The sequence below is a fragment of the Macadamia integrifolia genome, chromosome 10 (assembly GCF_013358625.1).
Source record: "Macadamia integrifolia cultivar HAES 741 chromosome 10, SCU_Mint_v3, whole genome shotgun sequence".
In the NCBI taxonomy this organism is placed as follows: Eukaryota; Viridiplantae; Streptophyta; class Magnoliopsida; order Proteales; family Proteaceae; genus Macadamia; species Macadamia integrifolia.
Genome location: NC_056566.1, coordinates 13,603,704 through 13,631,409, shown reverse-complemented (window position 1 = coordinate 13,631,409; position 27,706 = coordinate 13,603,704). Strand labels below are relative to the sequence as shown.

The 27,706-nt window shown below is 37.8% G+C and overlaps 4 protein-coding genes across 6 annotated transcripts in view; 2 read left to right on the top strand and 2 right to left on the bottom strand.

Annotated features, from left to right (window-relative positions):
* The first annotated feature begins 3,546 nt into the window (after positions 1 to 3,546).
* On the top strand, positions 3,547 to 6,324 carry LOC122091111. The gene is made up of 2 exons (XM_042660936.1): positions 3,547 to 4,251; positions 5,857 to 6,324. Exons 1-2 carry the CDS (start codon positions 4,022 to 4,024, stop codon positions 5,912 to 5,914), a joined length of 288 nt encoding a protein of 95 aa, XP_042516870.1. The 5' UTR covers positions 3,547 to 4,021; the 3' UTR covers positions 5,915 to 6,324.
* A 1,248-nt stretch (positions 6,325 to 7,572) lies between these two features.
* On the bottom strand, positions 7,573 to 9,354 carry LOC122090884 (rRNA biogenesis protein rrp36-like). The gene is made up of 3 exons (XM_042660624.1): positions 9,099 to 9,354; positions 8,923 to 9,011; positions 7,573 to 8,832 (listed from the first exon to the last, which is right to left on the bottom strand). The coding sequence occupies exons 1-3, from the start codon at positions 9,183 to 9,185 to the stop codon at positions 7,785 to 7,787; spliced, it is 1,224 nt and encodes a 407-aa protein (XP_042516558.1). The 5' UTR covers positions 9,186 to 9,354; the 3' UTR covers positions 7,573 to 7,784.
* A 4,632-nt stretch (positions 9,355 to 13,986) lies between these two features.
* LOC122091637 (heterogeneous nuclear ribonucleoprotein 1-like) lies at positions 13,987 to 18,036 on the top strand. Of its 3 annotated transcripts, none has more exons than XR_006143971.1 (3): positions 13,987 to 14,383; positions 15,717 to 17,024; positions 17,576 to 18,036. XR_006143971.1 is itself a non-coding variant. In XM_042661669.1 (2 exons), the coding sequence occupies exons 1-2, from the start codon at positions 14,162 to 14,164 to the stop codon at positions 16,902 to 16,904; spliced, it is 1,410 nt and encodes a 469-aa protein (XP_042517603.1). In that variant the 5' UTR covers positions 13,987 to 14,161; the 3' UTR covers positions 16,905 to 17,278. The 3 variants fall into 3 exon arrangements, 1 of the variants encoding a protein (XP_042517603.1); XR_006143970.1 differs by having other exon boundaries at positions 15,717 to 17,054; XM_042661669.1 differs by lacking the exon at positions 17,576 to 18,036 and having other exon boundaries at positions 15,717 to 17,278.
* A 7,265-nt stretch (positions 18,037 to 25,301) lies between these two features.
* LOC122092215 overlaps positions 25,302 to 27,706 on the bottom strand; it is a 68,252-nt gene continuing 65,847 nt past the window's right edge. The window contains exons 44-46 of the mRNA XM_042662555.1: positions 27,532 to 27,612; positions 26,421 to 26,526; positions 25,302 to 25,697 (exon numbers count right to left, since the gene is read on the bottom strand). Coding sequence (XP_042518489.1) covers positions 25,626 to 25,697; positions 26,421 to 26,526; positions 27,532 to 27,612 — 259 coding nt within the window. The 3' untranslated portion in view covers positions 25,302 to 25,625. The remainder of the gene's footprint in view (positions 25,698 to 26,420; positions 26,527 to 27,531; positions 27,613 to 27,706) is intronic.

The following is a 27,706-nucleotide window of genomic DNA, read 5'->3' as shown; positions in this document are numbered from 1 at the left end:
CTTCAACTTCCTATGTCTTCCTCATTATGGGGTTTATGGATGATCATAATATTCGCAATCTTAGTTCAATTTTGTAAAGTGATTATTTTCTAATTCAAACTGATAACCAATAAATAGTAATAGAGCAATCTTATCCTTACGCTGAGATCCGCCCTGATCATACTTTTCTTCTTTCTTTCTTTCTTTTTTTTTTTTTTTTAATTATTATTATTCACCAAAAAGAATGGTGGTTTCAGAGCATTAAATTCTGGTTTCTGATCTTATCCTTTCCATCAAAATCTAATTCCATTTTTAAGTGAAGATTCTTGGTGGTAGTTGAGAGATCAGTAGAGCAAAGGCATGGCAGTAAACTTAAGGAGACTTTGACCATCATTATTAATTGGTTGGGTCTTGTTGCACTCTTGAGTCATGGCCATGGCCCATGGAGTGAGTCTGTGAAGCAGACTTGTTTGTAATGGGGAATGGGTCCAGGCTTTATCTATTCCATTCCATTGGGAACATCTTCTTCACTCATTCCATTATAGACTCAAGGGAGTATCTTGTCTTCCAATTACATATTCTGTTAATGATTGACTTGGCCAATGGTTCCCCTCATGAACCTTTGAATTGTGAATTGTGAATTGTGAATTGTGACTTGGTGAGCATAACAAAAAAAACGTTAGGAGTGCAGCACCCTTGATGGGGACATCAAAGTGTACAGGCGCAAGAAGAAGAAGAAGAAGAAGCAGCCATATTTGTGGCTGGAAGAATAGAAAGAAGAAGAAGAAAAAGGAGGAAGAAGGAAAGCTCGATCCAGCCATTCCAACGTTGGATCGAGCCCCTTTCTCTTTTCAGATTTTAGTAGATCTTGTGGGTCCCATTAGTTATTAGTTTAGTAGTTTATTTGTAGTATATTCTTTTCCTTGTTAATCTTTTAATTAATTAGGAAACTACTTTATTGGTTGATTAGTTTTTAGAAAGTCTTTATTTACTAGTCAATTGACTCTTTTTATTTTTAGTAACTAAATTGTTATTTATGTAATGGCTTAGGCCACGGTTCAAGTAATGAATGTTAATTGAAAAAAAGGCTAAGAGTAAACCCCAACCCCCCTCACGGTTCTCTCTCTCTCTCTCGTTTTCTCACTTTTCTCTCTCGCCTCTTTCCTCTCTTACTCTCTCGACTCTCTCTTCTCTCTTCTTTCTTGTCTGGCCTCACTCTTTTTCTTTTCAGTCTTATTTTTTTTTTTCTGTTGCTGTTTTGTTACTGCTGACCTCCCCTATTGATGCTCACTGCTGCTGCTACATACTACTGTCGCTACAATACTGCTGCTGCTGCTGCACACTGCTGCCTTTACCTCACTGCTGCTGCTACATACTGCTGCCGTTACAATACTGCTGCTGCTGCACGCTGCTAATACTCTCAGTTGTTGTTTACCCTCTGCTGGTGCTGATCTCTCTACAATCGGCTGGATTTATCTTCATCAACTAAAGGTGGACTGCAACCTCTTTATTTTGGAGGACCTTGATCTCTTTTTCTCTCCTCAGATTTGAACATCGATATGGTAAAGCATTAAACTAAACCCTCCCCACCTCCATTAATCCCTATTATGTATTGCAGCCCATTGATGTTGAAGCCTGCATTTGCCCTTTGTTTATGCCTATTTTTACCGATTGTTTAAGTTGTTTCGTCACTGTTATATCTCCAAAGAACCCTTGCTGATTTTCTACTTTAGTTGGTTGCTAGAGGATATCGATTGTTTGCATATCTAATTTGGGTGTCTAGATGGATTTGTGCTGAACCTAATATTCGTATGTCGTTTGTTCCCTTCCCCATGTCCCCACTTGAAACTTGAGTAAGAATTTATTTGTTTTTCCGTCTAGATTATTATTGCTTTTGGCTACTTTGTTTATTAGTCTCATTTTATCTTGCATGCTTAATCTTGTTTGCTGAGATTCTTTAGTCCTATCTACCTAAGCCCCTTGAGTTAACCCTATCTAGTTAGTTAATCTTGTAGGAGACCTAGTCACCTAGGAACCCCCCTACATCAACCCTCGTCCACTGTCATGAAGCTAATTAGTCAAGCCCCTCTTTAATTACCTTCTCATGTCATATACACTTATTGCATCATACTTTATATGCTTCATGGATGATCTTCACGGTTGGTGTAAGTTGATGACAGATGGTGCCTTACATAATTTATTTGGTAGTGGTTCTCTATCTCGGAGCATGGCCTACGTAAATGCTTCTTCTGTCTTTTTATCTATTTTAAATTCAAAAGAGAAGAAAGATAGATGGGAGTATTGAAGTAGGCACACTTTTAGATAAAAAAAGTTTTTGTAATTAATTATTAGAGAAAAGAATTATAATTGGTCATGTTTGGTAGGATATCCTGTTTGGTGTGCCCTTTCATAGCTAGTTTTTAAAAATGCCCATACCTTTGTGTGCTCTCTAGTGGATACCCATGTGTGCTCCCTCGTTGACCCTAGGTGCTAGCTAGTCACATGATCGGTTTCCATTCTCTTGCCCTTCAATTGAGAAGTGTTTAATTTTTTGTTCAGGAGTGTGGCCTACGCTAGCACTCCTTATATCTCTATCTCTCTCCTCCTCCACGATAAGAACAAAAAACAAGAGTCAAATTGTTTTAAGTATTTGTATCGTATCGGTTGAGACCGATCCCCGATCCCTGACCAATTTGAATTGGTTATCAGTATCGTTTTAGGGGTAAAAGAGTAAAAAAATTATACTTAAAGAAAAACAAGGGCAAAACCGATCAATACATGCAAATCTGATCTGATCCGAATCGATATCGGATCGATATATCGTCCCCTAAATCCATGCATGGGAGCGTCGGTTTAGGCCACACTCCAAGCCCTTGCTCGCAGACAAAGTTCTTTTCCTTCTATTATTCTTGTTATCTTCATTGACCTCCTACCCTCTTGCCGCCTGCTCTTCAAGCAGAAGCTGCATGCTACTGCGCTCAGCATTAGATCTAATTTTTCTTTTATTATACGATAAAATCCATGGATTAGAAAAAATAAAAATAAAGTTTCACAACATAAAATCAAACATGAAAATCATCGATGAGATCAATCTTCATGGAATCTATAGGATCATCCGAAAAATTTCTTTCATTTTATGTTATTTTATTGATTTCAAGAATAAATCATATTAACCAGGTTTATGATTAGAGGCAGCTCCATGCTCCAGCGAAAGGACGGAACACGAACAACGAATCCAACGAGATTAAACATTAACCTACGCACCTACCATGGGTGAATGGTCAACTGGCCGCATGTTCACAGGTAGCAGCTACTTACTTATTCGATTAACTAACCTACGCATCATCATGGCTAAAAGGTCAACTGGCGCATCTTAGCACTCACTCCCCTTAGTTTTATAATTAATTTTACTTTCACTAATTTTTAATTTTTAATTTTTAATTTTTAATTTTCATTCCTAAACTAACCCCAGGCAGCTAACCAATACCATTATGCCACGTATTCAGATAATTAATATTAAAATAAGAATTCAGAGTTCAGAGTTCAGAGTTCAGAGTTCAGAGTTCAGACCGATTCCATGTTCCATCAATCAACTACCAAATTCCAAACAAAGCCTTAATTTGTTTTGTTCTCTCTCCCTCTCTCTCTCTTGTTTCTTTACATTTAACCTTGAGGATCTAATCCTTTCTTCTCCAATTCCTTTTCTCTTTCTTTTGGGGGTAAAATCTGCTAGAGAAGCATGAGTTTTTTTTCAGTAACGTTTTGATTTGTTGCTGATTTGATCTCCATTTGGATTTCTTCACTTCCAAAATTGTCTCCAATTGGGAAGAATCCAATTCAGTGGACCATTTGGTCGGAATTGGCATTACTGAATTCTAGGGATCTGTTTTCAATCACATACTCTGGGTTTCTTGTATCGAAACGGATGGATTTACCCATTTGTTGTCTGAAGGTGGTGGCTTTTCCATTGATGGATCACTGGTGGGATCCTGTTTTCACTTGAGTTGAGGATCCACTGAGCAGTGATTCGTGAAACTGATCCATGGATGCGGTTGTTTCTCAGCCTAATAGCTGCAAAATCAAGCCCTTAACGACAGTAGAGCCTTTGAGAGGTGAGGCTGCTCCTGATAGGAAAGCAGAAGATGAATCGAACCCTTTACTATCGCCTCGAAGGGGTGGTATATCGAAGAAACCAAAGAAGTCGCGGCGGAAAGTGCAGTGGAATGATAGAAACGGTAATAAGCTTGTGGAAGTTTTGGAATTCCAACCAAGGTAATACATGGGTTCAGCTTCATTCTTTACTTTTCATTTTCTTCACTATGCACCCATTTAGGCCTTACCTTATTTGCTTTAGCACTTAATCATGGTATTTGTTGTCTAATGCTTAACTGTAACATCAGATGTTTAAGCCATTAGTCTTAACAGAAAATTTTTGGTTGATCATCTTTATAATTCTGAGAAGGGTTTAATTCATTTAGACACTACATTTAACATGCTTAGTTGGGCAGGCTGTAAAGTCTAGCATTGGAACAAATGGTGCATCTTTAATGGATGATAAGTTAAAGTCTAGCATGCTTGAATTAAGTGTTTAAATGCTTAAGGTTTGTGTAAATAAGGATGCGATGGTGCCGATGGTTGGTTAAATTGTCATGCTGGTTCCTGTAATTGTCATTGCTACTTCAGTATGACATAAACCTTAATGTTTTATTACCATGTCTTTGAATCATCATCAGCTACTGTTTCAGATCTTCTCCCAATCTTTAGATACTTGCCTTCTTCATATCCTCTTATTTGGTTGGCAGAACATTTATAGTAAGATGGATGCCCAGTGGGGTATTCTGAATACTCCCCGAAAAATCCTTCATTCTTTTGAATTGTTTTTTGAACTTGTTATTATCATATTCCTATTGGAGGAGTTGTAAGAATGTAATCTATTGAAGCCTTCCAAACTTATGAATGCTATCTTATCCTCTTCAGTCTGTTTGTTCTGGCACTACAACCTTGAGAGACCCTCAAATGCTATCCCTTAAGGTGGTGTGTGGATAACTTTGCACATACTAAAAGACCAGATATCTTCTGCTGACTCCTCAATGGAATTGCATAAGTTTTCCCCTAATTTCAGCGTACTCTGTTTGCTTCAGTGCTCAAATTTATCGTACAGTAATATGTCATTATTTCAAGAGTTTGCAATCATGAACCCAAGCTTTGAGAAGGTACCATTTGGGCGAATGCTTTTGTTGTTGTTACAGAAAGTTGCAGATTATCTTTTATCATTTATTTGTTATGAAAAGGAGAGATTATGCTCCTCAAGCCATGAGCTTTAGGACTTATTTTGGAGCTATGCTTTTAAAGAGTGGGTGATAAACTCTGGTTTCAGTTTCAGCCCTTTCCCTCAGGAATTCCTGCTGATAGGATGGTATTTGTGGCATTTTTTGCACTGATTTTCTCTCATGGGGGCACTTCATGCTTTAACTATTATTAACTTGCGTAAGAAGCTAAAGTTTCGAGAAGTAAGTCTCTTCATGTTTCATGTAGTTCTTTTTGGCTAGAACAAGGGGTATCATCTGTCCTGCAAATCTCTTCTACTTGCTTTTTTTGCTTCCATGAGAATAGTATTATATTAGATCCTCTATTCTACAGTTATCCATGCTTGCAATACTAATTTACCTTGTAAAAGGACTAAAAGGAAATCATTGAGAATATTACCTTGCATATCTGACAACACGTTTGCAACCACGAATTGCTTCTGTTTTGTTCCCCTATCCCCATTTTTTACCCTTTGTTTCTTTTCATTATATACTTTAACCCTTTAACCCTTCATTTCTCATCTTCCATTTTATCACTGTTTCACCCATAATCCCCTGTCTGTGCTTGCAGCGACGCAAGTGACACTGATGATGACGACTCGGACTCATGTATCTGTAGCATAATGTAGATCAAGTCAAAGAAGCAAATTTATTAGCTGGATATCAAGGGGACCCCCACCTCCTACTCTAACTTTGATCATGTTCTGGATTTTTATCGTTCTCCAACTTGGGGACATAAAGATGGACCACCTACGAGAAAAAGAGATGATATTTCGTGCTCTGGCTTCATTTTGTTTCTTTCATCAGAAGGGAAGTCGGACTAAATTGAAGTTGCCAGTTGGGTATTCTGATCTAGATTTCATTAATGTCGATCAACACCTTGAAAAGAAAGCAGATATAAGATAGTGAGAACTGCCGAACATGTAATATATTTTAATAGACATGGAGCCTTGTAATTTTTCACGTTTATTATACTTTGTTATATGTGGTGGAATGTTCATCAACCAAATATAATCATGTTGCATGGGTAGCCAAATAATCCATGGCTTCTGTTCTATTATTCTTGTGGAGTAGGGGTCTTTTTTTTTTTTTTTTTTTAGGGTAGGGGGGTGTGCAGGAGGGGGATAAAATTGTTGTTTCTGCTGTTAACCTGTATGTTTCCTTAAATTCCTTACTGAGATAAATGTGTATCACACCCTTTTGTGTATGAAAATTTGAGCTTCTCTACTTTCATTATGAAAAATTGGCACAATGGAGCCATGCTCTGTGTCTCGAACAGTAATTTCCAATCACTGGTCATCAAAAATGTGGACAAACAAATTTTGTTTTTTAAAAGAAGGAACTATATCTTGAATCCAGAGATGAAAACACGTATATTATGTACCAAATATGTAAAACAGATCTTATAGATTTTTTACTCATTATTCTTTATATATGAAAATTATTTTGCACATACGAGAATCTTTCATCTGACTTTTAACCTCTTAAAAATGATAAATATTTCAGTGCTATAAAATAAAAATTATCAACTTATCTGAAAAAATCCTAGAATTTACTACGCGCCTATGCGGCAATACCATGTTGTACATCAGTGGCCAGTACTAGCTTGACTTGTGGAAAAGCAATGGTGCAAATTCTGCAACCCATGGCTACCCATTTTTCTATTACGTTTTTATTTCTACATCACAGGCTCTGGATTTTACAGACATCCTGTGAATTTTAATTGTTTACCTTTCTTTTTTGTCATTCCTGTGAAGTTTACGAGGTTGGCAACAGTACTGAATGCATGTGGTTAATCTCCATTTTGTAACCCCAACCCCCCCCCCCCCCAAAAAAAAAAATACAGAACACCCTTTGTGTATGTAATATAGGATGTCAGGCTCAAGTTGGATCAGTTTCCCCAAAGGTTTAATGCAAGTAAGGGTAAGAAAAGCTTCAAAACCAATTTCTCCAAGGTTCCGATGTAAAAGCAGAGTGAAGTTCCACCAGTAACGCAGTAATTGCAACAGGTAGTGACTAGTGATCGCATCACAGGTGGAGGAAGGCATTCAGGAGAATTTATGCAACTAAAAGCAGAGCAAAAGTAATGAAAGACCCCATTATACTTTCTGGTCATGAAATTGATCACATGAATCTCCTGCAAGTTAGGTGATTGTTCAGAAAGCGAATGGTGATTCACAGTTTTAGTTGCAAACATATTGTGACCAGTAATGCAGCACCTGGGATATTATTCAGAAGATAATTTAAGGGTTTTCCTCTAGAAATGAGAATTTGAGAGAACAAAATATGAAACACTAAAAGTATGTGTTCTTTTTCACTTCCAATCTTTAACATACAACCGTATTCAGCTTTAGAATCTCACACACACACACAAGCATACAGAACAGTATCAGTAACCCTGAAATCACATAAAAAAGGGAGTCAATGACTTGAAACCACACACAACTTGAAACCCCTTCTCTTCTCGGCCTCTTAATCTGACATTTACTGGAATAAGCATCAGCAGAACCTCTGTTTATAACTCCCCATGGTACCTAAAATCGGAATTTCGTCAGGGCTCCGTGTCGGTGACCTTCTTGAGGATGAAGAAGCTGACAATTGTTTCATCTCTTCAACAGTTAATGCGCCTAGAATTGGTCGGTCTTCAGGACTTCTCGACCAACTCGGTCTCTGTGGCCTGCTTCTTTCTGCTGACTCAGTGGCAAATGTGAATGGTCTAGTTTGTGTGGTAGGTATTGTTTCAGCATACCCCAACCAGTTTGAAAGGCTGGCATCAACTGCAGTTTCTTGCTTTATATGCCTAGAGTGACTGAAGCTTTGGCTGGATTTCAATAGTGGGACCTTGGAAGTTGGCTCTGGGTTGAAGGGTATTTGTGTTTCTTGCTCAAAGTGGCCATTTTCCTTTTGATTCTTTAATGGAGGTGTTGCTGCTCTTGGTTTCGCCTTGACAGCTTTCCACTGTGACAGATTCTCAACTGGGTTCAGTACTGATTGAACATATTTGCTCCTATCTCGAGCATTCTGGTTCAATGGTAGTGTTTTCAGTTCCCGCTCAGTTGAACCACAGATCGGCATGGACCTCTTAACTTCCTTATCGTTAGGTAGAGTAGCACAGGCCCGTGTCCGTGATTCCATTGGTAAAGAGAGAAACGACACCGAAGACTCTGGTTTGTATTCTATTGGTTCATCATCGTCACCATCATAGTCTCCGTCGTCTTCCTCATCATCCTCATCATCTTCATCCAGATCACTTTCGCTAAAGTCTATTTTTTCATCTTCATCGTCGCTGTCCCTGCAATTTTGGTACCTGTGGTTTGGGGGGTAAGATCCCAAGCTCGATGTGACAGAATCATCTTCAGAGGCCGATAGGGATTGGCTTGCTTTTGCCCTTTTTTCTTCTTCCTTACCCCTTTCTTTATCTTCATCGTTCTCCCACGAACAATTTGAGGAGGTTTGAGGTGCTGCTACATTCTCGTAGGTTTTCACATTCAAATCGAAGGTGACTTTCTTTCTGGTGCTGAAGCTCAATTGCTGCTCAGGCTTATCCCTACACAGAACACGAAAAGAAGAATGGTAATCCATCTATAGAACAAGAATCAAGAGAACCCAAGAAGCCAAATCAAAATCCAGAACCAACCTCTGTTCCAAGACGGAGCTAATGGATGTTTCCTTGCTTTCTTGGTTCAAAGAGAGAACTGGTTTCAGAGGTTCATAGCTTCCATGTCTCTGCAACAGAATTCAACACAGTACGTAATTGACTAATTGAGTTCACCTATAAAATGTCAAAGGGGGAGAGGGGGGGTGCTTAGTTACCTGATCTCCAGGGAGGATTTTGTGTCTACGGCGGCGCTGTCGATCCTTGTCCTTGGAGGAACCAAAGCATGCAAGAAAGCACCCCATTAGAAGAGGTATCTGCTTGGTTTCAGAACCTTATCTGTCTCCCTGAGAGGAAGATCCTTAGAGGGTTCTCATGGCTTCAAGGATGAGTGAGTGAAGTGAGAGACAGAGGAGGGGACTGTGTATTCTGAAACGGACAAGAGTGTTAAACGTTTTGTAGTCCAATTTGATCAACAGAAAAGGGAAGTAAAGAAGGGTGTTAGGACAAAACGGTCAAGTGAATCAGTAAAGCAGTTGCCACCTGAGGGTTTTAAAAATAAGACCGTTAGAATTGATAGTGAATGGATGGTGTGGTGGGTCTAGAGTTCTTTCTATTTCAATAATGGAAGGAGTTTTGGCTTCTATTTCAATAAAGAAAGTAGATTGTGATGTACAATCGGTCTGGTTGAGTGGTTCATAATCTGTCACCAGTCTCACGTTCGTAGGATTGGAATCCACAATTGAATGGATCCATATATAGATCAAAGAAAAAAGACTTCTCAACCGTCTGATCTGCTCTTTCAGTTGTTTTTAATTTTCACTTTTCATTTTCCTTGATCTTCCAATAATGCAAAGTAAAGAAATAAAGAATGTTATGGACATCTCTGATTCAGGATGATTTTTGGACCACAACTGTTGGGGCCAAATTTCATTACGTTAGTGGGCTCTATGAACTGTGTGACACAAGAGCGCACATTAACTCATTAAATTTCTCTTCTTGTAAGAGTTTTTTTTTTTTTTTTTTTTTTTTTTTTTTGGGTGAAAAGGTAGAAGAGAGAGGGTTTTCTGAGTAAGCAGTATAGAGGAGGGCACCAATGTAAAAAAAAAATAATAATATCATACATTGGAGGGCAACTAGGTCATTTAATATGAGTAGAACAGAGAGAGACACACAGAAATACTAATGCACCCTGCTCTAGTGACTCAGAGAGTTTTTCCATAAATATTAAATGGGCCAAGTGCTTTTTGTCCATGATAGGCCCCCGAGTCCACACAGAGGGAGCACAACCCCAGGTAAGCTCACAGTGGTCATTGCACAAGCCTAGTGTCTACGGCGTAAGGGCCTCTCACTGACAGCAAACTTTGTCGCATATTAAATATGTTGAAATGTATTATAAATTTTCATCCTCCTATTAAACCATCCAACTAACATTCTTTACATCTGTGATGATCTTGTTACTGCTCTATCTAAATGGAAGGTATTTTGGATCTATATCAATTGGTGGATATATTGAAAGCCTTGCATGCTGGTAAGGGTCATGGTCCATTATTAAGAGGTCCAGGGATCAAAACCTATCTTCACTTAGGGTTTGGCCTGAGTGATTTGTGGGAGGGGGAATTCTCCACCGATTTCTCTCAACCCCATTTGATTTTGTTAGGCATCTTTTCGATTGTCAAAGCAGGGAGGAAGAGAGGTTCTCTAGAAGGAATTCAAGCTCGATCGATATAGGAGGGGCTCTGTTCGATGGAAGACGTGGACCTAACAGATTGGGAGAGCTCAATCTCACTTTCCTCTGGTTACTCGTAAAGACCCATCCTAATGATATGAACAAGAGCATTGAAAATCCATTTGTGCTTATGCTTCATCATCTTGGACAAGATTTGTCCTCATCGTGTCCTGATATACAAACAATTTTTGTTTAAATGAGTAAGGCTCCATTTGGTTGCAATGGAAATTTAAAGGGAAGGGAAGTGAGATTTTCATACTTTAAAAAGAAATGTTTATAATTATTACCCCATATGATTGTATAAACTACTTAATTTTTTTAACCATAATTAGTATTGATATATTTTACATGTAATTTTTATTTTACATATTGTAGCAAAGGGTTTTGGATGCAAGTAAAGTGAAATTTTATAACCAAATATGGAATGATTTGAAGTTAATATTAAAATCACATGGATAATGATTATATATATATATATTTTTTCAAGTATGAAAATTTCACTTTCCTTCTCTTCATTTCCCTTTGCAATCAAACATAGCCTAAAGAAAAACAATGGGGTTAGAAAAAAAAAAAAACAGGTCGAGCTGGAGGGAAGTTTTTTATTAGAGTTGGGAATGGGGCTGGGAGGGGAGCGGGCCTTGGACATCTCTTTGGCTATAGAGAGAGAGAGAGAGAGAGAGAGAGAGAGAGAGATTTGAGGTGGTGTGTTGTAGTGGCGAGGAAGGGTTCCATCGATTAGGCGAAGAGTTTGCCAACTCTTTGAATGATGCTACGACAGGGAAGGAGAATGATTTGTGAGGTTTTGTGGAAGGATTGACGTTTTTTATGGTCGGCAGTAGGATGTTAGATATGGTGCTTGCTTCATTCTTCTTTGACATCTATAAATCACCACAGCAAGGGGGGGAGAGAGAGAGAGAGAGAGGACAGGCATCTTCCCTTGTTTTAGTGAAAGGGTAAAATGATCAATTCACTACTCTTAAAAGGGTAGTTTGGACATTTAGGAGTTTCCCAACCCATGACGTCATCATTATACCGCGTCTAAGTGACAAACATGGGCTAGTTGAAAAAAATCTTGAAATGTAAGGGTGGTTCAAATAATAGTTTCAAACTTTAGAGGTTTCAAGTAATCGGGCCGTAATACACAGAGGATGTCCAAGTAAATTTCCCCTTTTTTAGGAGAGGTGAACATCCACCTTCATTTGAAAAACGATCAATAAGGTCTCAAGGATAGCCCTGGCAATAAACAAGTAAATAACAACACTTATCCAAGGAAAATTACTATGAAAAAAAAAAAAATCATAAATGAAAAGTGTAATCAACATAACATCATGAATAGTAAACCCTCCAAAACAGGGATCCTTACCACCAAATTGGCTATGAAAATGCTTAACTATTGGCTCACCTACTAACCAAATTGGATTATCAAAGAGGTGTGCTTGCGTATCTCTTTGCTCTCATTGGTGGAATTCTCTCTTGAAGTCAAGCTTCATTAAAAAGAAAAATTTAAGATCTTTTCTTGAAGACTAGCTCATGGAGGAGTTCCTATCAAGACATTCTGGGAAAATGGATGGATATCGATACAATCTATGGATTATGTCATGATAAGCAAGAATCAATAGAACATATTTTTCTTTAGTGTGAGTTTTCTAAAAGAATTGGCCAACAAGTCCTTTGGGTCTACGAACAAAAATCTTCTCTAATCCCCCCCTTTAGCATGTTTTTATGTACTTTAATTTTGTTCCTAAGGATAATTAAAACATATTTTTCACTTTTTTTTGGTGGAACTATGTTCATCATCACATGCTATTACATATGGATACATAGGAACAAAAGTGATTTCTAATCATGATAAACCAAATTCATATTTGATTCTTCACCCTGTGAAGTAATGGACTGCTCAAGTATGAACCCCCCACCCCCACCGCCACCCACACCCACACCCACACCCACACCCACACCCAGTTGAACTCACTCCACACGAGTCTTTCTCTTTCTCCAACTTTCCTAATGTGAATCCGCCAATTCTAATTTGTGTGAGAGTCAACAAATACTAACAACTTTGTATGGAGTACTTGTCTCATTATTAATGGTATCTCATTTAGTGTTGACTATATGATAACAATTAATACCACTGACGCAACACAGAAGGGGGCAATTTGAAGTGATTCTGCTGAGCTTGAATATTTAATTTCTGGTTATAGCACTGCAACATAGCCTTTGAGCGAAGTTCCACTTATTTTGAAAGTACGTAACTTTTTGTCTAACCTCATTTTTTGGTTTCAAGCTCACTAACGACGTGAAACTACTAATGTGACTTATAGCTTTTTGGATCATTATAAAACAACCTTACTTCTTTAACCTTAACTCCTACAATGATGTAACATCCTTTCATTCTTCTTAGTGGAATTTTCTTCTTTTCAATAAAATAAATTAAAAAAATAAATAAATCATAAACAAATGGGTTCATATATTTCTCATCAAAAAATATCTTTTATCATCCACCATGATATAGATACATACAAGGATTTCGTTTGCCATCACCATCCATCAATGAAGACGTGAGTGTGACATTAAGATTAGACCATTATTGAGTTATTCCCATCCCTAATAAGATCAAATATATTCTTTCTTAATCCAATTAAAAGGTTAGATTCTATGGTTGAAGATATAGAAATTGAGGCCTACATACAATTTATTCCAAAATATAATTTGTTGTGATTGATCCTAATTGGCTTGCCTAGCTCCCTTGATAACTTGATTGAAATAGGTGTTATCTGCCTTGGTTTGAATCGATTCAATGGAGTTATGGCCGAGTTGACTCATCTGCCTCGTGAGCCCTAAATCCTTTAAAAAAGGAAAAAAACCTATAAGAATATCTCTCATCCCTTTAATAGGGGAAAAAAAAAATCCTTTGCTATTAGGACAAAGTTCCTTAAATGGCATTGGGCTCTGAATCTAATCTCCCTTTTGTTTTTTTTTTTTTTTTTTTTTTTTTTTCAACTAAATCAAACCTACCCATCTACAACTAAATCAAACCTACCCATCTATTCTATTCCAAATTGGCAATATTTAAAAAGAAAGTGTCTCTTGTGGGGAGGGTGCCAACAAGAGCATATGATGAAGCATCCTTGGAGATATTATTTTTCATTTTAGGGGAATGGACTGGTCATTTCATCCTCATGTATCGAGGTGTAAAGTTCCATCTATAGAAACCTTTTTTCTCAGGTTTAAAATTCAAAACCCTACATTGAATCAGGACCGTCAATTCTAGTTGAAATATAGAAGAGATCCTGACCATCCAAAACAACCCATCTCAGCCGTTAAAAAATTATAAAATTTCTAATGTTATTCTGTCGAGGGCATACGGTTGTGTAGATATTTTCGCTAAGGCCAAAGTCGGCGTCCCTTTTGGCAAAAGCCCTTTGCCCCTTCTCCATCTCCTCTTCTTCTTCTTCAGCTTTTACAGAAGAGAGCGAGGTAGAACAGGGGAAGAAGATACAGTATCTATAGGATTGAAACTGAGGTGGGTTCAGATTAGTTAGGTAGATTTCAATGGATTCAGATCAAGGTAAGCTTTTCATTGGTGGGATTTCTTGGGATACTTCAGAAGATAAACTGAAGGAGTATTTTGGGAACTATGGGGAGGTATCGCAGACTGTGATCATGCGCGATAAGATTACTGGGAGGCCGAGAGGATTTGGTTTTGTTGTGTTTTCGGATCCCGCGGTCCTCGATAGGGTTCTTCAGGAGAAGCACACCATCGATGGGAGAACGGTATGACTTGATTTTTTATCCGTTTTATGGTTTTAATCGTTGCTTTTATGTGTTACCTTTGATGGGTGTTGTTGGATCGCATTTTATTTTTTGTTGTCTCATTGTTATCGTTCGTGCGTTTTTGTTGTTTTTCGTTATTTTCGAGTGGATTTGATTAATTATACGTTAGGGCATTTTATGAGGCACCGATTTTCATTTCATTATTTTACTCTGTTGATTTATGTGTTCTGAGAATTTTAGGGTAAAATTTCTTTCTTGGGTCCGGTTTGAGGGTTTCTGCCCTAACGATAGGTTTATTTTCTGCTGCGGTGAAGTTATCTTACATTTTGGTCTGGTGGCTGGAATGTGTGGAGGGGGTGGGTGTAGTTTGAGATAATGTTTGTGGAATTTTCTTATTGATATCTACAGTTTGTGTTCTTGATAGTTACTAGTTTTGTCTGCGTTTGCTGGAGTTTTTTTTTTTAGATTTATTGGCTAATTTAGGTTAGTACTTGGATTTGAATATTTATTTTCAAGTAGCTTGATTGTTATGTTTATATGTTTACAGAAATATGTATGTGGCATTTTATTTGAGCAGAATGATTATATCATTCAGTTGAAACTGATGTAACTTAATCTGTGTTGGTTTAAGTGATCATCTAGATGTTTAGTAGTGGATTAAAAGGAGGGCTTAATGCTTCAGTGGTTGATGGTTTAGGAACAGTTGCTGTATTATATCTCTTTCTTAATTATGAACTTTCGGCTTTGGATTTCGTACTTTCAGAATTTGCTCATAAATTTGGCTTGTGATTCTACTGGTACTTGCAATGAGCCATCACTTTCTTCCTCCTTGGGGGGATGCTGACATTAATGCTAATAGAGTAAGTTAATGTAGTATTTTTAATTATGGCTATACACAAAATCCTTTGTTCCTTTCACCGTAATATTCTTTATTACAGGAATAGTGGTCTGTTTCTTTTATTTTATGATGTTATCCCTTTCCTTCTATGTCAGTTTCAATAGTAATTCCCTTTGCATCTGTAGGATATCCTGTGATTATTTTGGTCTGTGTGCCAGATTACAGGTCAATTGGCTGTTGTGCCCAACCCCCCCCCCCCCCCCCCCCCCCACCCACACCAGGATTTTTTTTTTTTTTTTGATATTTACAATGTGACCATTTGTGAGCTAATACCAATATTTAGTTATATCACATCAATCTTGTTATGAACTTGTTCCTGGGAGGTTTTATTTTTCCATTTTGTGGATCTCTAATTTTTCTGCATATGTAGTTGTAGTGTCCTTGCTACCAACATGTTCGTCCTTCTGCACTATAACCCCTGCTTTGGTTAATCAGGTTGAAGCTAAAAGGGCTTTGTCAAGAGAGGAACAACACACTTCCTCTAGGTCTGGAAACCCTAATGCTGGCCGAAATCTTGGAAGTGGGGGCAATACTAGGACCAAGAAAATATTTGTGGGAGGTTTGCCTCCCACTTTATCAGAAGATGGATTCCGTCAGTATTTTGAGACATATGGCCATGTAACTGATGTAGTAGTAATGTATGATCAGACTACCCAACGTCCTCGTGGATTTGGTTTCATCTCCTTTGATTCGGAGGAAGCTGTTGATAGAGTCCTGCACAAGACTTTCCATGAATTGAATGGTAAACTAGTTGAAGTCAAGCGCGCGCTTCCAAAAGATGCAAACCCTGGAGGTGGCGGCCGTGCAATGGGTGGTGGGAACTATCAGGGATATGGTTCTTCTGGTGGTAATGCAAGTTCATATGATGGGCGGGTGGATGCCACTAGATACATGCAACCTCAAACAGCCGGAGGTGGTTACCCGGCATATGGCTCTTCAGGCTATGGTGCACCTGGATATGGATATGGTGCAGCAAATAATGGTGTTGGGTATGGTAGTTATGGTGTTGGTGGCTATGGTGGTGCCAGTGCTGGGTATGGTGGCCCTGCTGGGGCTTATGGAAATCCTAATGCTCCAAGTGCTGGTTATCTGAATGGCCCTCCTGGTGGCCCAAGAAGTCCGTGGAGTAATCAAGCTCCTTCTGGATATGGTTCCACGGGCTATGGTGCTAATGCAGGTTATGGGACCGCAGCTCCATGGAATGCTACAGGGGCTGGTGGCGCTGCTAGTAGTGGAGGTTCTGTTTCTGCATCTACAGGGCAGTCTCCAAGTGGAGCTGCCAGCTATGGTAATCAAGGTTACGGTTATGGTGGTTATGGTGGAGGAGATGGATCTTATGCTAACCCAGGTGGATATGGTGCTGTTGGAGGACGTGCTGGTAGTGCCCCAAGCAGCAATGCTCCCACTGGTGCGGGTGGGGGAGAACAAGGGACTGGTGGTGGCTACATGGGAAGTGGTTATGGTGATGCTAATGGTAGTTCAGGGTATCCAAATGCTGTTTGGAGGTCCGATGCTTCACAAGGAGGTTATGGAACTGGCCAAGCAAACGGACCTCCAGGTGGGCAGGTTGGTTATGGTGGTGGTTATGGTGGTGCTCAGGCCAGACAGGCACAACAGCAGTAATCCTGACTACTTGGTTGCTGGGTATTGGCTCAGTTTTTCAAATGGATCTTCCTATGGGACTGCCCCTCATCTCATACATGAAGCGATCGTACATGTGGATGGCAGCAGATTTTGGGACTGGTTGGGTTTCTCAAATCCCAGTAGTTTGCGGTAGTAGCAATTTTATTATTAGATGATGAGTATTAGTTCTGAGGATTAGTTGATACTCTTAATATTTGCTTTCAAGTTGCAGTGTTATATTTGGCGTGCTTAGTGTTGTGTCTCATAGCTGATTTGCTTTCTCTCTCTAGTGCTAAAGCTAGAGTTTCTATTAGACTTCTTATTTTGTTCGTCTGGATGGCACATAGTCAAGTATATTTCTTTTTATCTTTTAATGTGTGGATTTAGCATTAATATCTGGCTGTTGAGTAGGAATTTACTGGAGCAAGTGCGAAGCTTTATAATTGGAAACTCATGCTTGATAGTAATAGTATCCTTGTAGCTTCTTTTGGAATTGTAGATAAAGAATAGAGACGTAGAGATGTAGAGAAACTTCTTGGTAAACAACGTGGAGCTATATAGGGCACTTGGGTTGATCACTCTGCGTAATGCCTAGCGATAATGGTAGTGGTAGTTGAGATATTTGACAATGGCATAATCATTTTCCTCCTGTATTTGGCCTTGTTGTACAGGAGGAGAGGGAGATGCCCGTCGTCTGAATGGGAACCAGGTGTCTACCCTCGTGGGCGATATCAAAAGGTTTTTAATGGGGGTTTGTGGCGTGGAATGGCATTTAAGGAAGACTTGTACGATTTGCCCGACACATTAAAGCAAGGCATGGAGGGTCAGATCTGGCCAACAACACTGTCAAACTTCCAGGAGTCTTCAGATACATCATGAAGATCCTTGGGGAGTCTACAAATCTGATCGACCTGTGGTATGTCTACTAAATGGGTTATATGGTGGTTCTATGTTTTACATTTTGCACTTTGGTGCTCTTTCTGTCTCTGAAGATATTCCTAACAACAATCACCGTCTCAAGATCCTCTCTTGTTGAAATTGTTTGAGCTGATTGATGTGGTGTGTGTGACCTAATGAACTTTCATTCCCTTATTTCCTTTAGTGAATTTAAATCTAGTTAGTTCTTTCTCAAGTGACTATCACTCCTTTTTGTCTTTCTTATGCTGAATTTAAATCAAGTTAGATCTTTCTTTTATCTTCAGATGAAGGTACTTGGTGAAGTAGGAAAACCTGGAGTTTTCCCCCACTTTCCCTATCCCTTTTTTTTTTTTTTAATGCAACCTATTCTTTTGTTTTACTTGGTCTTTCCACTCCTCCCTTACCTGCCTTCTCTTTCTATTTTTCAAAATATAGCAATTTTCTTTTGGCTAGTTTAGAGGATTTTGATCGTGGTTGTCTTAAAAGTTTTCTTTGTTCAATCTAGGTGTTTGTGCCAAAAATTTGTGCAGTTACTTTCACGAATTGTTCCCACTTCCCAACATTAATGGAATGTGGAAGCAACAGTTCTTGGAAAGCCTTTCATTCAGAATATTTAAGAAGCAGGCTTGTGTGTCTACCTAATAGTTTTGCAATAAAATACGTTTTTTTTTTCCCTTTGTTCAATGAGAAGATCTGATCTCTCTCATTCTTTACCTTTTTGTGTTTGAAATTTATCTGTTTATGGAAAAAAAAATTGTTCTGGGGATATGTTCTCACTATTTTCATTCTTTTGAGGCCCTTTTCCTCTCTCTAATTTGTGAGCATTCACCAAACCCACTAAAGATAATGGGACCTCCTTCCCTTTTTGTGCGGCATTTTGGTTAATGAAAGAGAGCCGGCTGCAGGTATGGTGCATGGGACCAACCACTTCTCTTTCTCGCTGCCGACTTGTGCAAGAATAATATGGTTACCCATGACACTACTTTTAAAAAAGTTTTTGGGTGGGAGGGAGGGAGGGGGGAGGGAGGGGGGGTGCCCCTGTTATGGACACCCACTTAGGTGATTACTTAAAAATGGTACAGCATCAAATGTTTGCCATGTGGTAGCTTCTATGTGGTCATCATTTTGCAGATTGACTCCAAAGCCTCGTGTTCATGTGCTAAGTTTCAGCTGGGTTTGAGTGAACCCAAATGTGAAAACAAATTAATGAAATCCAAGGATTTTGTAGAGACTGCGTGAACACATGAGAGGGGGTAATTGATTGCATTTGATTCTAAAATCCGACATATGCAAATTTGATGCCTTGGAGTTTGGACCCTGCATGTCTTACGAAAAGGAAATTATGCATTAGAGCTAAAGCAATTGGCGGGTTCAAATATATAAAATAAAAAAATAAAAAAAGGAGGGTGGGGTGATACCCTCCCATTTACAGGGAAAAGAAATATTAGAGGAGATTGCAAATGATGTTAAAAGGCAAGTAGAATTGCTTGCAATTCTCAAAACGTGTAGAAAAATGACTGTTAAAAGTAAGAGGTTACGATCTAAGGCTGCGTTTGGTAATGTTTCTATTGTAGAAACGATGTTTCGTGTCAAAAACGAAAATTTTAGTTATTGTGTTAAAATGTTGTTTTTTTTTTTAGCGAAACTGGAATGACGGAACTATTTTTTGTCGTACCATCAATTCTTTTGTTTTTTTTTTAAACAAAACACACTATAAATGCATTAAACGTTTTATTCCATTTTTTCGTTCCCATAGAACGAAAAAACTTCAGAAATGTTTTTTTAGAATATTATCAAACGCAGCCTAAATGTCCTCGTTGAAGTGTAAAATTCCCCAAGAGGTATTACTAAGATGTTTGGTGCTCTTGATTAAATCAGCACAATCTGATTCAACTATAATACTATAATGTTTTGAATTCCCAACTTTGAAGCAACTTGAAGACCTAACCTTGTGTTTGTACATTCAGAAAATATGGCAGATTTAGGAATATCTTTTAAAGCAATGCCCGCAAAAAGTACCCATGAGCATCCCGATCCCGAATGAGTTAAGTACCCATGATCATCTTGGATGAGAGTACTGTAATTGGAAGCTAATCCTTTGATAAAGGTACCATCTGAATTTAGTTTAGCATATCTTCGCATGGGAGTATAAAAAGAGATCCCTTCTGAGGGATTGTTGATGGAAGAAGGGCAGTCAATGGATGTAGCCGCCAAGTCCTGTGCCATCATATTAGCCAAGAATAAAATTTCATTTGGATTAGTTGAAACATTTTAAAAACTTTCTATTTCTCGTGGGCCAAATTTCCGAAGAGAGAGTAGCATTTAATTGAGCTAGTTTTATGCAATGTATCTTATCGAAACCAAGAACCTCAAATCAAGACTTAACCCACTCTGCAAACATATAATATGAATTGGAGCTTCGAAGGTAAAAAGGTGATCCAAACTAGGCTAGCTTAGCATGGTTGCAGGATAAAAGAGCATGGGCAACAATTGCATTAGGCTCATTACAAAATGGATAAGAAGGGTTAAGAGGTTTGATTCCTCTCAACCACATTGGATTTTACAGCCAGAGCATCATGATAGGCTCCCCAAACAAAAGATTTAATTTTGGGTCGCATATCTGAAGTCCTAATAGATTTTTGGGAGAAGGTTCAGTCTATTTGATGTTGAAAGGAAGGAGAAGATGACTTGGAAACATGGTAAGCTATCTTGATTGAAAAGATCCCCCTTTTATCAAAGGTACAGACCAAACAATAAGAAACTGAGCTTGATCCCAACTTAATGTGAGCTTTATCCCAACCTAATGGGATTGACTCAAGATTCAAACCCAACAATCATAAAAAATAATAGAGCTTAACGGAATTGTTGCCATCTCAAAAGCAAAATATGATAGAGAGATTAAAGACAATAGGTCAAATTTCCATTCCCTAGTAGAAGGATCAATAAGATTAGCAACAAATTCACTCGAGTAGAGTGAAGGAAATCCAAGGATCAAACCAAATATTGATTGTTATGCCACTATTAATAATTTTTCTAATACCTTTAAGGAGAACATCCACCCCAACCATGACACTTCTCTAACCAAAGGAGGCTTTTCTAGGACCATGAGCATGTAAAATGGAAGGATAATGGAAGTAGCAAGCTTTCGTGCATTTTTGGTTTCTTGGGAAACCTTAATGTACTATATTTGGTACCAAACAAAGAGATACTTAAGTCAATAAAATGATCTAGAAAATCTAACTGATCTTAAAAAATGATATGAAAAAAAAAATGATTATATGATGATGTGGATAATCTGTACAATAATCTGCACACACTGAGAGATTGCAACGTCCCCTAGAAGCAGCTTGAGTTGGAATGCTTTCAAATTATAACACTTCGAACCCCACTATTATGATTCTCATTTTGATGGGTTTTTGAAGATATTATCCTACTAGTTCCAAGGATAACGTTTTCCTCCACCATGGATAAAAGAAAAGTACACACATCTAGGGTTCATAATTACTATGCCCCTACTATGTGAAGTTGATAATGCCTCCCTAATGTTCCTGATGCTCATCTCCAGACACCTAGACCAATTGGTGAAGGAAGAATTTTTCCTTTGTGGGTGAAGGAAACTGTCTACTAGTTCCAACATAATTATCATGCTTCCTCCTCTGTTGGCGATTTCCGTCCCATAAGCTTGTGCAATGTCTCTTACAAAATTATCACCAATATTCTCGCTTGGAGACATAGGGTTGTTCTCCCTAGAATCATTTCTCATTTCCTATCCGCCTTTGTGCCTGGTAGACAAATCTCAGATAATAACAGCATCGCCTAGGAAAATTTCCACTTTCTTTAAAAAAAAAAAAAAAAAACTCAATGTAAGCTTGGATTTGTGGCCATCAAACTTATGGCTAAAGCATATGACAAGCTTGAATGAGGTTTTTTAAGAGGTATCTTTGACTTTCTTGGGTTCTGGGAAAAATGGGAAGATATCATTAGCTACCTGATTAGCTCCTCATCCTCTCCATCAAATTGAATGGATCAGTATATATTTTTTTGAACCCTCTCGTGGTATCCGACAAGGATCCCCCCTTAGCCCCAATCTTTTCAATGTGGCCACTCCTGTCTCTTCTCTGCTTATAGAGATCTCAACATATTCAAAGGTATTATTGTGGCTCGAAAAGCTCCTGAAATTTCTCACTTTTTCTTTGGGGATGATACTTCCATATTTTGCAAAGCCACCCCCAATGACATATTCACTATTTAAGGACTTTTTTGTTGACCTCTCTGGTCTGACTATCAATTGGAAAATAGTGGTTTGGCTTTCAGCTCTAATGTTAGTAGTTCCTGTAAATCTATCATCTGCAACCTGATTGAGATCAAGGAAATGGATTCTAACTCAACTTATCTTGGCACCAATTTGTTTCCAGTCAGATCAAGATGCAATAGATTTCAACACATTGTTAAAAGAGTTGGTAAGAACTCTCCTCTTGGAAGGTTAACCTTCTATCTTTTGCAGGACGTATGGTGCTAATTCAGTCTGCTTTATCTTCTATCCCCTCTTACCTTATGTCCTGTTGTGCCTTTCCAAAAGCCACTTGCAAAAAACTGGATTCCATCTACTTGAATTTCTGAATGATAACTCTAATAAAGATCAAAAGATGCATTTGATTGGTTGGCACAAGGTTTTGGAGCTGAGAACTTCTGAAACTCAGAACAAAGCTCTTTTGCTTAAGCTGGGGTGGCATCTGCTTTGTGAAAGGATTCTTCGTAGGTTCAGATATTATCTTCCAAATACTTTCTTAATAGATCTACTTTTCACCCCACTACTTTGAAGAAAAAGGGCTCAACTACATGGAATAGTATTGTGAGTATCCTCCCCATCCTCTCCAAAATGATTCGACACAAAATAGGTAATGGTCATAATACGGATATCTGGAATGAACCATGGATACCTGACTACAATGCTTCACTCAATTCTTCACTGCTTTAGGTATCCCCTCGCTCTTCAATTTGCATGGTAAGTGATGTGATATGTGGGGATGTATGGAACACTAGTCTCCCTGCCTCTTTTCTCCTCTTATCTGTTATTGATTATATTTTGAAAATCCCTATGAATTCTCAAGTTGATGTTTGGTGGTGCCATCTATTTAAAAAAGGAGTCCTTACCACTAAAATGGCTGCTAAATTTTTAACTCCTACCATGTTTACTAACTCTATTGGATCCTCCATCAATTGTACATGATTATCTCTTTGCTCACATTTGTGGCGATACTTACGGAAGCTTCCCTTACATCCAAAATTTCAGATCTTTTTTTGGAGACTTTGTCATGGAGGGATCCCTACAAAGGATATTTTGGGAAAATGGAAGCAAATTGACCAATCTTGTGGTTTCTGTCATGACCATTCTGAGTCCTTATGGCACACGTTCCTTTACTGTGAGTTCGCTAAACATATTTGGGCTGCCTGTCCTTTGGGGTTTAAATATTGAACACTTTTCTGCTCCTCTTATGCATTTTATTATGTATTGTTCTAATTTCCAATTGGATTCCTGCTGAGAATCGTGGTAATTTCTTTTCTACTTTCATCATAGTATGTTATTTTATTTAGTCATAGAATCACATTGTCTTTAAACATGACAAACCCAATCCACGCAAAATCCTTATGGTGGATTAACAATCTAAATTGTAGTTCTCCCCCATGCAGCCAGCTCAATAGGTACAAACAACCGCACCACAAGCTTTGCCTTTTCTCTTTCCTATATTTGACTTTATCATTATGATTACTGTATCTGTAATGCTCCTAACCTCAATAAGTGTGGCTGGGAAAACTGTTTTCTACTTAATGGGGAATGTATCTCATTCACCATCAACTACTTAATGACAAGAAAATCCATCAAAGCAACCACTAGGGGCTTCCTTCTCGGAATTAAACAAGCACAAATGAATGGAAGGAGCGTAGAGGAACTGTAGAGTAATTCTGAACACCTGTTTTCTAACCTAACTACCACCTCATGGCCTTGGAGCATAGTTACCTCTTCCTCGATGTCTATAACTGCCTCTCCACTCTCTCCTTTTGGCTTAAGCCTAGGGATGATGCGGCTGTTTTTTTTCTGCCAGTTTAGCTTATATGGCTATGATTAGGAAATCTTATTTGTCTTTATGTAACCTAGATAATGATGTACTAATTTCTCTCATTTAATTGAATTTGTTTTCTTTCCCAAAAAATAAAAAAACCCCTTGAAATGCATTATATGGGCCTCTCTCCCATTTCATGAAAGTCTCCAAAGTGTTAGAACTTAGAACACACCTTGAAAAAAGGGAGAGGTTAACTCATGCTACTAATGTGGGGAAGAATTTACACGCCAAACCAATAATATGTATATTCTTAAAAAGACATCACCCATATGGGGCTGACGTTTTCAAAAGCAATTGAGAGAAAATAATAAAAAAGAACCTGCAAGAGAGACACTGCATATTGGTGGTGTAGCGCCCACCCCCCCAAAAATAAAATAATATAAAATAATTGATAATGTAGTTAGAAGTCTAGCAGAGATTCCTCTATAAAAGCTACGGTTGGTGATTTCCTTTAAAATGGGGTAGGCTGACTGTTTCATTCTTATTTCTATATTTCTCTACCAGATCATTTTTCTAAAAAAACAAAAAACAAAAAACAAAAAACAAAAAACAAAAAACAAAAAACAAAAAACAAAAAACAAAAAACAAAAAACAAAAAACAAAAAACAAAAAACAAAAAACAAAAAACAAAAAACAAAAACAAAAAACAAAAACCAAACCAAAACAAAACAAAACAAAACAAAAACAATAAAAATAATAAATAATAAATGAATAAAATAAAATCAGACCACTATTATTTTTGGAATAATGTTCACTGTCTGTCTGTGCAGTGTACACTAGTGCCCCCCTATGTCTCTCTATCCTCTCTCCTATGAAATGACATATCTGCCCCCTATTATGGAGGAGAGAGAGAGACATAGGGAGGCACTAGCATACACTACACAGCTGGACAAGAAACTCAATCCCCATTGTTTATCTAGAAAGAAGTTTTCCAATCGACCCATTTGGAAAACAACCTCTTGGTACAGTTCAAGTGAATCCCCTGCTCACATCTAAAGAACCCTCTCCAGACTTTCTTTTAAAGCTTTCTGAATATTCTTCTTAGAATTTAAAAAGAAAGTACTAAGCAAATGGGAGCAATGCAGATAGAAAGCATTTCAATGATACAGTACAAAGCAAAAGTGGCTGTACCAATTTCAAGTATGACATAGTTAAGCAAGACATTGAGCTCAAGTGATTAATAGTGTTGAATTAAGCAAAGCCGAATGGTATTGATCACTGCATTTACCAGAACCAGTGGCATGCAGGTCAACAGACCTGAAACTAATTCTCCTAAATGGCAAACGAATTTGGCTTCAGGTCACCTAACTGGTGATTGTTGCCATAAGACCATGTCATGTGGTAGAAAGCCAAGAAGTCAACTTAAGGACCATTGTTTCATATATCCAAATGAATTTTTATGGAGGGAGTGTTGTGCATATTGGAAGGGCTTTGTAGAAGTTAATCACAATTCAGTCCTTCTATTCAAAATTCTGCCAATAAATGCTCGGTGTATGAAAGATGATGATGGTTCAACACTTGCTTGCTTTTCTGGGACAGCAGAAAATACCAAGTTTCCCTTGCAATGATAGGATAACCCAACCAATGGAACTTGAGGGAAAAAAAATAGTGATGTGAAAAAATTGAAAAAAAAAAAAAAAAAAAAAAAATTATGGAGATAATGGGAACCACCCAAAGGTTTTCAGTATGCTGATGGTACACCTCTGTATCGATCGCTGAATGCTGTGAGGTTCCCTGGACGTGAGAAAACCATCTGCAGTTTGAGAGGAAGAAAACTCTGTGTAAGTTACTGCCTTATTTCAGTGGTTGACAAATTTGGAACAAGGCAAAGACATGTTTTCGTCTCATGTCTATGGTTTAACAAGATGCAACTTCTTTAGCTGTTTTTTCAACTTAGGCTAGGGTGGAAAAATGGATCAAAGCCACTCCAACCTGCTATTAGGTCAAGTCTAAAAAGGTTCATACCATAGAACTGGTTTGAAACCCATCTTCTAGCTACTACTCCACACTAACACTCCAAAAAAAAAACCTGTAAATTGTTGAATTTTTGAAAGACATAAGACCACTGACAAAGATAATTGCTAAGATAATTTTGTAACCAGAACTATCCCAATAGTCACATGGGCTCCTTATCACCCTACAGAAAATGAGGTTTTTTTTTCCACACCATTTTGGTATGTCTATATATTAAAAAATTTCATAGGAGGTTCAACCACTTACCATTCAGATTACCTTAATATGAGTTAGCTCACACTATGAGGAGAGTGACAATCTAGTTTACAGCACTTCTCTCCATCTTTTAATAGCTGAGGACCACCTCAATAAATTCTTAAATCTAATGGTTTATATTTTTACTAGCCAGGGAAAATTATTAAGTTAGTTTGCTCTCCATTTCTCATTCAAAAATATGGAGGCCAGGGGTAATTACTAATATGGAAGTACCAAAAAGCAGTTGTGTGCAAGTTGAGATTAATACCTGATAGTTTCCCAGAGTAAGTGATTTAAAACCAGCAGCACAATAGTCAAAATAATATTCCCACGTTCGGATGAACTTATCATCAAATCCCAATGAACGAATTTTACTGGAAAAATAAAAGAGTTAAAAGCACCACATCAGAACCAAACATGAAATTACCAAAGAAAGACCATAGCATTTGGTTAAGGTGAAAACATGAAAATAGCTGGAATTCTGTCTTAAAAATTTTGATTGAATCCAAGAGTTGATGTTCCTCTCAACGTTACAAGGTAATGGACAACTTTACGTAAATTTATGAGAGACCACATTATACGCACCACAATCTTGATCAACAAAAGTAACAAGATTCGAAGTGTTGAAATATCAGAATTATTAAATCTAATAGAGATGCAGGCACATTCACAGATTCGGATGCATTCACATTCCTCCGACATGGATCTAGCCCAAAAGGAGACAAATACATTCATAAAAACAACTCCCCCCACACCCCCCCCCCCCCCCCAAAAAAAAATCTATGAGAATTATTCCCCATCTTCAGTGATTCATTGTACTTGTGATCTTTGCAATAAAATAATTTTGATAATATTTCAGGGGTTTGTGAATGGAAAATGATAATGGAACAAAAGAAATGGTAATGTTCAATGCAACTCATTTCCCAGAGTCTGTTAATGGTTTCAATTAACATGACTTGTCCATCAAATAAAAATAGAAGGATGCAAAATATACAATTTCCAAATTTTTATTGGAAATGATAGAATTTTTTAATTACAGGAAAGTTTACCATCAGAACCAGAATTTTCAGAAAAATCATTTAGTCCATATTTTCCAGGAAGAGGCAATAAACATCCATGAGGGATGCTGTTTCGTCAGTGATTTGAGATGACATCTGAAAGAAGCTTTATTTTGAACAAGACTGCTACAACAATTCACTCTCTTGTAAGCTCCTCATGTACTAAAATATGTACATAGTACTTGTAGAACATGATACATAAGAGTAACTCTATGCACATATCATCCATATTGGCTTCATGAATCATGAGATAAAGTTAACAATAGAAATTGAGGTCAGTTGTTGAAGTAAATATAAGTGCTGCATGGTTATTGTTCGTACCTCTGCTTTGCCATGAAATTCTTCCGCCAACATTTCAGTGTTTGATGGTAATGAATTCCAATATTTTCCAGGTGCTCCACACTGCATTAAATACTCTACATATTGGTAAAATTGTCACAAAGAAAAGGATAAGAAACGATTCTAGTCTGATAATGTGCTGGTAATATTAATTTTC